Source organism: Fukomys damarensis, unplaced genomic scaffold, assembly GCF_012274545.1.
Source record: "Fukomys damarensis isolate Sample0158 unplaced genomic scaffold, DMR_v1.0_HiC HiC_scaffold_19, whole genome shotgun sequence".
Lineage (NCBI taxonomy): Eukaryota > Metazoa > Chordata > Mammalia > Rodentia > Bathyergidae > Fukomys > Fukomys damarensis.
The window spans coordinates 264,942-277,095 of record NW_022900931.1 but is presented as its reverse complement, the minus strand read 5'-3'; the positions used below and the strand labels follow the sequence as shown (position 1 = coordinate 277,095).

Here is a 12,154-nt window from a genome sequence, read left to right as displayed (position 1 = left end):
GCGATCGTCCTGCTGGCTCTGGCTGTGGTGGCGGCCACGGCGCTGGCTCTGCACTGGTTTGGATCCGGGCAGGACCAGAACGTGTCGGGACCGGTGTCGGCAGCCCCCAGGGCCCAGCTTGCTAAAGCTGGAGCAGCCAGGACGAGCCTGCATGCCAAGTCCAAGGTCAGTGGCTTCGAGGGACAGAGCTTGGGGAGGGGGAAGCCAGATCCTCCAGGAAGAGGCCAGGGGAGCCCTGCTCCAGCTGGAGCCCACGACCAGGGCTCCCCACAGGGCGGAGGTCTGGCCCTGCTTCCCCTCAAGACTCCCAGCGAGGTGGCCAGCAGAGGGGCTTTGGGACGGCAGCGCGACACCACCCCAGGAGCCTCCTGCAGGGACGGAAGGGGGACTCCCAAGCCAGACGACGATCTCCTGGGTAGAAGCAAAGCAGAGGGGACCTCCGCACCCCTCCTAATCCACTTCACCCCTCGGAGTTCTGGCTGTGAGGTGGAGCTACAGGTGGACGCCGGCGAAATGGGCGCGGGGGGCAAAGGCCGGAGTGGTCGGCGGCGGCGCGGGGACATGGGCTCGGGGAACAGATGCGGACGCCCCTCCAGGCCAGACCCTCTGCGCCTGGGCTCCGCCACCAGTGTGTGGGACGCGGTGGACGCAGCTGCAGCTGCCCGGGGAACTCAGGGGGCCCGGGGTCCTATGAAGGGCTGGTCCTGGGTAAACCCTGACCCCGGGAAGGCACAGGCTGATGCCTCCGGGTTGGGCGGGACCGCGATGCGAGGAGACCCCCGCGTCGGAGAGGGCACAGGGTCCCCGAAAGGCGAAGGCAGCAAGCAGGCGGCCCAGGGGTCCTGCCCCGGCCAGCTCCGCGTAGCCCCTGCCCCTTCAGACCATTTGCCCCAGGCGCCTTCTAAGGGCGAAAATCGCAGGGCAGCGCCAGCCCCCTCTTCAGCCCTAGTGCCAGCCTCAGCCCCAGCCCCAGCATCAGCCTCAACTCCAGCTTCAGCCCCAGCCCCTTCCCCAGCCCTAGCTCCAACCCCAGCCTCAGCTCTAACTTCAACTCCAGCATCAGCCCCAACCCCAGCCCCAGAAAGGGGGTCAAGGCCTGGGTCTCGGGAGCCCAGTGTGGGTATCTCCAAGGGCTACCAGGAAGGGCAGATTTTAACCAGCTGGGGAAACCTTATTGCTATGGTTCTTAGAAACCATCCCTTGCCCAGGCAGGAGAGGCCCCAGACAAGTGCTCCAAGGGCAGCTCCTGTAAACCCTTTGGACCCTAGCACTTCCACACGCTCTAAGGACAGATGCTCCGGTTCCCACTTGGAAGAGGCTGTCTCCAACCACCAGGACAGGCATAGCTGTTCTTTGGGGATAGCCACACAAGCAGGCACAGGGGATCTGGCTGGCGCTGGATGTCAACCACAGCCAATGAGCTCCAAGACCAATGGGGCACCCTCCCCTGCCCTGCCTCCACGCCCAGGAGGAGATGGAAGCAAAGAGAAACATGTGGGCATGCTGCCCCCAGCTGCAATGCCGGGGGCTCTCTCACAGCCGGCTGTGCAGGTGCAGCCTGGCCCAACCCCCACTGCAAGGCGGGACTGCCAGCCTCTCCTTAGGCCCAGGAAACACAGCATGTGTGAGACAGCACAGAGCTTGGAGCAGGTGGTCAGCCAGGCAGCGCCTGGGCAGCACCAGGGGCAGGTGTCAGGGAATGGAGTCGGTTCAGCAGGAAGGAGGGAAGTCCTCACAGAGAAGCAGAAAGAGGCCCAGAAACTCATGGTTTTTCTGCAGAGGCCTGGGAGCTGGGGGGTGGTTGAGGGACCCCAGAATCCCCGCTCTCAAACCTCAGAGTCTACCACAGCCACGGCTCTGTGGCCTCAGCGGCTAGACCTGGGCAGCTGCCTGGAGGTGCTGGCCTTCGCCCAGCAGCATAGGGAGCCCAGCCTGGCCCAGGAGACCTACGCCTTGATGAGCAGCAACCTGCTGCACGTGCTGGGTGACCCGCACCTCTACCGGCAGCTGAGTGGGGCTGAGCGGGAGCGTATCCTGAGCCTGCGGACCGGCAGGGGCCAGGCAGTGCTGGGGGTCCTTGTGCTGCCTAACCTCTACCAGGTGGGCCGCCCAGGGCTGGTGAGCGGTCCTCACGGAGAGGAGGTGCCTTTGACCTGGCCGGCACCCGTGCCTGCTCGCACACACCTGCACGTGTTCAACCCCCGAGAGAACATGTGGCGGCCCCTGGCCCAGGTGCCTGAGGAAGCCCCACTCCGGGGCTGTGGCCTCTGTACCATGTACAACTACCTGTTCCTGGCGGGTGGCATCCGTGGCTCTGGTGCAAAGGCTGTCTGCTCCAATGAGGTCTTCTGCTACAACCCTCTGACCAACATCTGGAGCCAGGTTCGGCCCATGCAGCAGGCCCGAGCCCAGCTCAAGCTGGTGGCCCTGGACGGGCTCCTCTATGCTATTGGAGGTGAGTGTCTGTACAGCATGGAGCGCTACGATCCACGCACAGACGCCTGGACCTCGCGGGCGCCCCTTCCTGCGGGCACCTTCCCTGTGGCCCACGAGGCTGTGGCCTGCCGTGGTGACATCTATGTCACAGGAGGTCACCTCTTCTACCGTCTGCTCAGATACAGCCCCCTGAAGGACGCGTGGGACGAGTGCCCCTACAGTGCCAGCCACCGGCGCTCCAGTGACATGGTGGCCCTGGGGGGTTTCCTGTACCGCTTCGACCTGCTTCGGGGAGTGGGTGCAGCTGTGATGCGCTACAACACGGTGACGGGCTCCTGGAGCCGAGCTGCCTCGCTGCCACTGCCGGACCCTGCCCCACTGCGCTGTGCTGTGCTGGGCAACACCATCTACTGCCTCAACCACCGGGTCACGGCCACCTTCACAGTCTCTGAGGGGACTGCTCAGTTCCAGGCCAAAGGACTGCAGCCCTATCCTCTGGGGAGTAAAGGGGTCCTGTGTCCCTTCGTCCTGACTCTGCCCGCCGAGGCCTGGTTGCAGACCTCACTCTGAATGCTGGCAGAGCCCAGGGAGACCCTCCATCCCAGCGGGTCTGCAGTGAGGTGGAGCATGGGAGGAAGCTGGGACGGAACTTCATGACACCTCTCCCTCTCTGCCAAAAAGTTCTCAACTGTTTCTAGAGCGAGATCCCTTCTGTGTCCCTGCCCCAGCCCAGGCTCTACATGGCCTCCTTACCCACCCACACCCTGGTTTCCTGCCTGGTCCTTACCTGGTTATCCTGCCTCAGCTTGTTCACAGGCACCCGTCTGTCTGTGGGACTCCCTGGTGCTCCTGCAGCCAGGGAAAGAGGTGTCTGGAAACATATCCGCACTCCTATGTTCTGTCAAGAGGGAAGAGGAAGCAAAGAGGCTCCCAGGAAACACCTTCACCTCTGAGACTTATGCTGTCTTTTGGGAACCAGGCATGGCTGTTCTCCTGTGGGTCTGACTAGCGCTTGGAACCATTGCCTGTGAATCTGGGTTGGATTTGTACTCTGCTGTCTGCAGCCCCTGTCCGTGAGCCCTGTCCAGTGCCACTTGGCTCCTTTATGCCTTGTGGGGTCTCTTCCAGGCCCTCCAGATTCTTACCCTACTTCTCACATACCCCTCCCCAAATGAGCCCCAAGTTCCACCCAAGTTCTATCCTTTGACAGCTGTGGAACTGGATAAGACATTTAACCCCCATTTTCCTTGTGGATATTGGACTTGTGTCATTCAGGAGACTTGTGAGAACTTGACCATCAGTGGGGCACCTGGCACAGTGCCTGGGGCATAGAACACGAGAAATTATGTGTTTTCTCCCCTTATCCACTTTGAAACCCACTTAAGGCAGATAAATAAATCTGACAGTACTATGGTCTGTCCCAACCCCTGGCCTGGTTTGTCCCTAGGCCATTTTTTGCTTTCTATTCTACGCTTACTACCACTGGTGCCAAATACATGTTTGACCTAAGAAGCACATGGACCTTATGCTTGTCACGCTTTGCTAACAAGGCTCAGTATGCATCTCAGTAGATCATGGTGTAGGACAGAAAGGGGTCACAGGCTGTGCTTCAAAATAAGTTTACTGAGAAACAAGACTGTCTATACATCTGGGTAACTGACTTGTTCCTGTGCTTCTGCACACAGGCAGTGTGGGTGGTGGCTGCAGGTGGGCGATGGGGCCTACTGCTTGTGCTTGGTCTCGCTGAGCAGATCCTGCCAGTTCTTTTCCATCTCCTCCTTGCAGTTGAGGAAGGCGTCCTCCAGCCGGCGTATGAACTCTGTCAGTACAGGGTCGGTGCGCATGACGACCATGTCGTAGGCCATCCAAGTTGCCTGCACTGCAACAATCAGACAGACCTGGTGAGGCCACATGTGGCTCTACAGCTCTGGGCACCTCAGCTTTCAGGGGCCAGACCCCACCAGGACACCAGACTACTCCAAGGAGAGAAAGTGGTCAGTTACGTGTTCCAGAGCTCATAAAACTCCTGTAAACATTCCTCCCTACAAACAGCAATGGTGATGCTTCTTGGCCTCCCACAAGCCTTAACTTCTGATAGATCAGCCAAAGCTACTAAATCTGGAGGACTTCTGATACGAAGTGTGAGAGAAATGAAAGCAACCACAGGTTCTCTACAGGTGGTGCACAGTTAGTGGCCACAGGGTAACAACCTCCCAGGCGCCATAACACTCACCTAAACTCACACGCTCAGTTGGGCTGTTAGTTCTCAGTCCTGTGAAACTTAACATTTCCTCATGGTCAGTGACCTCAGGACCCTGTCCACCTGCAGCTGGCACCTCTGTGCTTTCAGGCTCAAGGGGTGGCTCCTCTTCCACTGAGGGTCCTTGAGCATCCGCCACTGCACTGATGGGCTTCCCTGCTCTTTTCTGAGGGCAACTTGAAGTAGCTCTATCTGGGTCTCTACATGAACACATGCGTCATGAACAGACTCAGTAGATGAAAACTCTAAGGCCCCCGCCACTGCTGTGGCTCTACCCGCTAGAACTACACAGAACAAAGTTCATGCCCCTCTGTATGACAGCTAAGCACAATTAACATTCCCCTTAGAACTCTTCTTTGTTGTTGGACTAAAATATATGGGCTACTTGGGGAAGCTACGTCTTTGAAAATTAACCGAAATGGATGTAGGAGAATGACTAATAATATACAGCACATGTGTACAGCTACACAACCAAGGCCAACTGAGTAGCACACTTGCAGTTTTTACACAGAGTTTTACACAGCTGCTCGGTGGGGAAAAATTGCTAGAAAAGGGTGTGCAGCATCTGAGGACAGTTCATGTGACTCTATAGCTGGAGTAGGTATTTCTGAACTTTTGGAAGCATGAATGGTACTTGGGACACTTTTTATATTGTAGACTGCTGCTCCCTCCCCAGACCTATAATGGTTATTGTCTAGCATATTGGGGATGGTGCCTAGGAACCCATATTCTAACAAGCATTCTGGGTCATTCTGGAGTAGGGAGTTTGCATATCACCCTTTTCTTTTTCTTTTTGGTACCGGGGATCAAACTCAGGAACTTGCACTTGTGAGGCAGGCCGCGGCACCACTGATCTAAGTCCCTGGCTCTTCTTTTGTTTTTTTGAGAGAGGTCTCACTAGGTAGTTCAAGCTCGCCTTGAACTCATTATGTAGTCCAGTTTGGCTCTGAACTTGGGGCAATCTTCCTGCCTCAGCCTCCCGAGTGCTGGGATTATAGGTATGTGTACTAGTATAGGTACTATGCCTGGCAAGCCCACCCTTTTAGACCCCTGGACAGTGGGTGACACATGGACCTGGGAACAAGAGATTTGCTTCCCAGCTCTCCACTTGCCAGCCACAAAACCTTGAACAAGACTTAAACTTGCTAACCTTAGTCTCTGCATCTGCAAGGTAGAGATTATTTACTGATTTCATAGCTTGCTGTGAAGAGATGGCTGACACGTGACATGTCAGCACACAGGCCATGGATGGAAAGTTTGTGTCTACCCCTCCCTCCACTCAAGTGCTGCAATCTAACCTTCCTTCTAAAGGTCTGAGGAGGTGAGCCTCTGGGAGTGAGTAGTCATGAAGGTGGTGCCCTTGAAAATGGGATCGGTGCTCTTAGAAAAGGACACGAGAGCTTGCTCTTGGCCGCTTGAGGAGGCTGTCTGTAAAGTAGGAAGAGACTTCTCACCAGATACCAGAGCTGGGTCCTCTTCATCTTGTACTTCCCAACCTCCAGGACTGTGAACAAAATGTTTTTTAAGCCACCTTGTCTGTGGTAATTTGTTTTAGCAGCCCCAAATGTTTAAGACAAATTAATATCAAGAAGAGGTGTGTTGCTGTAATAAATGAGTGGCTTGGGAGTTGGGTCCTGGATACGGGCCGCAAGAGTTTTGAAGTCCACGCTAGAAGCCAGTGTTCCTATGAATGGAGCTCTAAAGGTAATTCTGGTAAGAACTCAGAAAAAAGGAATTTAGAAAGAAAGCTCCATCTCTTAGGAAATATATACATGATCATGAATAGAACACTTATGGAAATGCAGATTTCCACATTTGACATTTCGATGAGGTCTCAGAAGGAAGTGAGTAGTAAATTAGCAGAGGCTGGAGGAAAGGTGATCCTTGCCATAAAGGGGCAAATAAATCAGCCGAATTGTATTCATGTTTTAGTGGTTTTTGGAAGGCAGAACTAGTAAGCGATGAAATTGGATATTTAGCCCATTTTTGCTCAAAAAGAAAGCAATTTTTACAATAAAGTAATTAATGGAGGTGCTCAGGGCAAAGAGTTAGGGTAAGAAGTTAAAGTCAGGGAAATAAGCAGCTTACACAAATAAATCTCATACAGCCCTCCATAGAAATTTTCTAGGCCAAAGAAAGGAACGAAGCATACTCAATTAAAAGATTCAGTACTCATAAAAGAGAAGCAGATCCACTGTTTAAAATACTTGTGTCCTAAGGGAAAAGTTCCCAAAAAAGGTTTACAAAAGGGATGTATGGCAGTTGCAAATGATTATGACAACATCCCTATTTATTTATTTAGAGATGGGCTCTTGCTACATTGGCAAGAAGTATGGCCTCAAACTCCTGGGCTCAAGTGAGCCTCCTGCCTCAGCCCTCCATGTAGCTGCAATTATGACTATGTACTACCCTCCCAGCTTGACTTCCCTACTATAATTGTCTTTATAATGGTCCTGCAGGCTGTGGTTAGGATTGCTGGTAAAAGAAAGCTGGTAGCATGCCACATATACATAGTTTAGAAAGTCAAAAAGTTTAGAATACATAGAGTAGGAAGGACTCAACACCATTATAAAATCCTCCAGAAAACTGGATAAAGAATATGTGTTTTTTTCTATTAAAATGGAGTACTACTCAGCCATAAAAAATGAGAAACTAGAGTCATTCATAGGAAAATTGGTGCATATTGAGGCCATGCTCTTAAGTGAAATAAATAAGACACACATGTATAAATACTGAATACTTTCTGTGGTGTGAAAAACTAAAAGTGTAAATAAGATCCAAATTGTATAACTGACAATATGAAATAGGAAGAAAAGGGCTAAAGGTGTAGGGGAAGTGGGAAGGGGAGGGGAAAGGAAATAAGGGACAAGGAAAAAGGAAACAGAGTCTTTGTAAAAAGGGAAGAGTGGAGGGGGTGAAGGGAGGACTGTATGGGGAAAAAGTGAGAACCAAGATGTCATGTAAGAGTACAAGATCCCAATGATAAACGTAACTGTACTGTGTACTTACAAAGTACCAATAAACTCAACGAAAAAAATCCTCCAGAAATATATATCTTTTTTTTTTTTTTTGGTACTGGGGAATGAACTCAGGAACTTGTGAGGCAGGCGCGGTATCACTGAGCTCAATCCCCAGCCCTTCATTCATTCTTTCAATGTCTGCTGAATGCCACTTTGTGCTGGCATTTGCTAGGGCAGGATGGGAAGGACAGCTTGTGGTGAGGTAGACACCTCCGGTGTCCACACTCACTGCAAAGGGCGGAGACAAGCAATCAGTGACAGACCATGAAAGGTGCTGGGAAGGAACTAAGCAGAATGTGTTGTGACAGAGAAATGTGGCAATGTGGTGAGAGGAGTCTTATTTTGAGCAAATGATTATTATTATTATTTTTTTGTATCGGGGATCAAACTTGGGACCCTGCGCTTGCAAGGCAGGCAGCAGAACCACTGAGCCAAATCCCTGGCCCAGGAGTCTTATTTTGTATACATAAATATATAATAACATATGTGTGTATTTCTGTGCTTTGTACTACTATATTTTGTTGTTCAGCTTGTCTATTACTATGCCAACACAAACCATTTTACTTATATAGTTTTATAGCTAATTATTAACCTTATAATATGTAGCTATATATGTAGCATTATATAATTATATAGCTTTGTAATAAATCTTGTTAATTGTAGGACAAATCTTCTCCTTGTCTGTCTTTGCTGAAGTAGCTTAGATATTTTTAACTCTTAGGTTTCTCATAATGTTTTAGAACCAAGTTGTCACATTCTATAAAAACCCTAATAGGATTTTTTTTGAGGTACTAGGGGGTGAACCTCTGCACTGAGCTAAACTACCAGCTCTTTTTCTTTTTCACTTGAGCTAGGGTCTCAATAAGTGGCTGAGGTTGGCCTGGAACTCACCATAGGCCCGCCTTGGCCTCTGAGTAGTTGGGGTTTCAGATGTGTACCACCGTGCCAAGCTAAAAAATGCATTCTAATTCTTTGTTCCTGATATATAAAAATGCAATTAACTTTTGTATATTGACCTTATAAATACCCACTTTGCTAAACTATTATTTCCAACCATTTGATTTTAGGCATGTAGCTAGCCTCCAAGTTGACTTCAGTGGTCATTCCCTTTTCGTAGACACATTTTTGTGTAGTTTTCTCTCATATCTACCACAATTGATCCATGGACCGGTACAATATGACAGGAGTGATGTTGTGTTGCTTCTGAAATTACTCCGAGTGAAGTGTGACCAGCTCCATGCAGAACCCATACAGAAAGTCAGAAGCTATATGAGTTTGGAAGCAGATTCTCCAGCCCTCAGTCAAGTGCATGCCTGGTATCTTCACTGTAACCTCATGAGGAAATACAGTCAGCTATGCCACTCTCAGATTTCTGACCTTTAAAAACTGTGTGATAATAAATGAAGGTTTTGGGCATCTAAGTTGGGTTGTTTTCTTATACAGCAATAGATAACAAATGCTAGTTTTTATATTGGAAAAAAATGATGCTTTTGTTAGAAAAATCTAAGATGTGGGAGTGGCTTTGGAATGGAGCACTGAATAGAACCTAGAAAAGCAATAAAAATTTTGAACAGAGTGTTAGTAAGAGTCTAAAGTGGCTTGAATGGACTGTTCATGGAATTTTGGATATAAAGGTGATTGCCAATAAGGGCTTAAAGAGAAGTGAGGAAAATCTTACTGAGAGATGAAGGATCTTTGTTATGTAGAGGCAGAAAATTTAGCAATACTCACAAGCAGTAATTTGGAAGGTACATTATGTACCTAACAGAACTGCTTTATTAGGATCTACTTACGTTGTACTTCTCTCTCTTTCTGTGTTGGGGAGATTAAACCCAGAGCCCCCACAAATGGTAAACACATGCTGTAACACTGAGCTAGACCCTCCAGTTCCAATCTATATGTTTAATATTTTATTTGTTCTCCATTACTTTGTGAGTTTTAGACCTTCTTTGGGGGATATTCTTTACTTGGTGCAACTTTTGGAGGCCTTTTGGAACAGATTGCTTTGTGAGATGTTGTCATTTGCACTCATTTGCAAATGTCTTTATTTTGTTTTATTTATTGAGAGTTTTTCTGGAGGTACAACTCTGACATTTAGGAATTCCACCAATTTCTAGTTTTCATGATTGTTGCTGGAAATTCATTCAAAGTGTCATTCTTTTAATGATTTCTTTCTTTTTGGTTTCCTGCAAAATTTTTCTGTTATTTTAAATTTATTTTTATTTTTATTTTTTGCTTTTTTGAGACAGGGTCTCACTACATAGTTCAGATTGAACTGGAACTCACTATGTAGCCCAGGTTGGTCTCAAACTCACAGAGATCCTCCTGCCTCGGCCTCCTGAGTGCTGCAATTACAGGTGTGCACCACCACTCCCGGAATAACTTTTTCTCTCTTTGATGCTTACTATCTAGGTATAGATATATTTTCTTTTGCTTGGGATGTTTTGTTCCTTGGATATCTGATTTAATTTTTATCTGTTCTGGAAAATTTATAGCCATTATATTATTATACATAGTCATTATTCCAGTTTCTCTACTGTTTTTTTTTTTTTTCTTTTAAGTTATACATAGTCATTATTCCAGTTTCTCTACTGTTTTTTTTTTTTTTTCCTGTAAGATCCAGTTAGGCACATGTTAGACTTTCTTGGTATATATTACAAATATCTTAATATCTGTTCACATTTTTATTATTATTATTTGCATGTGTGTGTTCCTGGGGATTGAACCCTGGGCTTTGTGCCCAGTAGACACTGTTGTACCACTGGGTTACATGTCTAACTCCTTTGTTTTTCATGCATTATTTTCTGTTTGACTAATTCTCTCCTCAACTATTGACTATCTCATTTTATTTCACAATTATATTTTTTATTTTAGAATCTCCTATTTTTAGATCAATTCTGTTTGTTCAGTCTTGAATTTCTTTTACACTCATTTTTGTTATTTCATCCACTACTTCTTTGACCATTTTATATTTAGCTAATTGTGCTCTATATCTGATATTCTATTCAGTTTGGAGATCTAACTTGCTGATTGGGGGGGCAGTATTGGAGATTGAACCCAGGGCCTTCACATTGAGCTTCAACCCTAGACTTCTTTTTTTAAAAATTACTTTTTTTTTGTACCGGGGATCAAACTCAGGATCTTGTGCTTGCAAGGCAGATGTGCTGCCACTAAACTAAATCCCCAGCCCTAAAAATTACTTATTTTGAGACAAGCTATTAAGTTTTCCAGGCTGGGCTCAAGCTTGTGATCCTTCTGCCTCAGCCTCCCAGAGTGCTGGGATTACAGACATGTACCACCATGCCAAGTTTAAACATGCTGATTTTTCAGGCACATATCAAAACACTACTACTTTTATTTTTCTCATGTGTGAATGGTCCTAGGAGGATTCTCTCCCACTGAACATGATAATTGTTCTTTCTTACATTTACAGTGGTTTATCATGTCACATATTTGGCAATCTTTATTTGTAAGGTCCATTGCTGTGGCACCCCTGATTTAAGACTATTTCAACGTTTTCAAGGGTTTTTGTGTAAATCAAGAGCCATACAACCAGTTTCTTCATTTTTCTGATGTTTCAAGATTCAGTATCTGTTATGAGTAGATTGTTTCTTCCCCAAATCCATCTGTTGAAGTCCTAGCCTATAGTACCTCAGAATGTAACTGTATTCAGACTCACCTCTTTAATGAGGTGATTACATTTAAATGAGATCATTGTGTGTGGGGATGGGTCCAGCATGACTTTTGCTCTTGTTATGGTTTAGGTCTAGAATGTTTCCAAAAAGGCTCATGTTTTCAGAGGTAGATTTTAGAAGATAATTGCATTAGGGGGTACTATACTTATTAGTTCAGAGAGAAATGTGCTATTAGGCCTGGTAGGAGGTGGGGCCTTGTTGGAAGGGGCAGGTTACTGGAGGCATGACCTGAAAGGGTGCATCTCCCTCTCTGACTCCTCCCTTTATTCCCTGCTTCTTGATTGAACACTTTTTCCTCCACCATACCCCTCTGCCATCTTATTTCTGCCTTGGAGCTAGATGATCATGGACTAAAACTGAGAGCCAAAATAACTTCTCCTCCTTTAAGTTGTTTCACGTTGAGTATTGTGTCTAGTGACAAGAAAGTGAACAAGATATTTTGGTCCTAGGAGTGAGATCACTGCTGTGACTATACCTTACTGTGTAGTTCAGAAGCCTTTGGAAGTGGTTTACCTGGGGTTTGGTAAGGCTTGGAGATGCTGGTTAGAGAAGACTCAGAATGCTGAAAGTTGAGCTTTATGGGAGATTCTAGTCAGAGCTCAAGACCAGAATGATGATAGAAATGCAGGCAGTAATGACCAGACTCAGGAGGTTTCAGTTTGAAACAAGGACTCAACTGGAAGTTGGACTACAGGCCATGTCTGTTGCACTCTGGCCAAAAAAAAAAAAAAAAAAAAAAAAAA

General features: G+C 47.6%; 2 protein-coding genes across 2 annotated transcripts in view; one reads left to right on the top strand and one right to left on the bottom strand.

The window, feature by feature from the left end:
* Klhdc7b (kelch domain containing 7B) overlaps positions 1–3,210 on the top strand; it is a 9,219-nt gene extending 6,009 nt beyond the window's left edge. Inside the window, exon 5 of the mRNA XM_010634237.2 lies at positions 1–3,210. This exon is cut by the window's left edge and continues 1 nt beyond it. Coding sequence (XP_010632539.2) covers positions 1–3,006 — 3,006 coding nt within the window. The 3' untranslated portion in view covers positions 3,007–3,210.
* An 831-nt stretch (positions 3,211–4,041) lies between these two features.
* The window catches only part of Syce3 (synaptonemal complex central element protein 3), a 38,619-nt gene continuing 30,506 nt past the window's right edge, over positions 4,042–12,154 (bottom strand). The window contains exon 3 of the mRNA XM_010634236.1: positions 4,042–4,315. Within this exon, the coding sequence (XP_010632538.1) occupies positions 4,158–4,315 (158 nt within the window). The 3' untranslated portion in view covers positions 4,042–4,157. The remainder of the gene's footprint in view (positions 4,316–12,154) is intronic.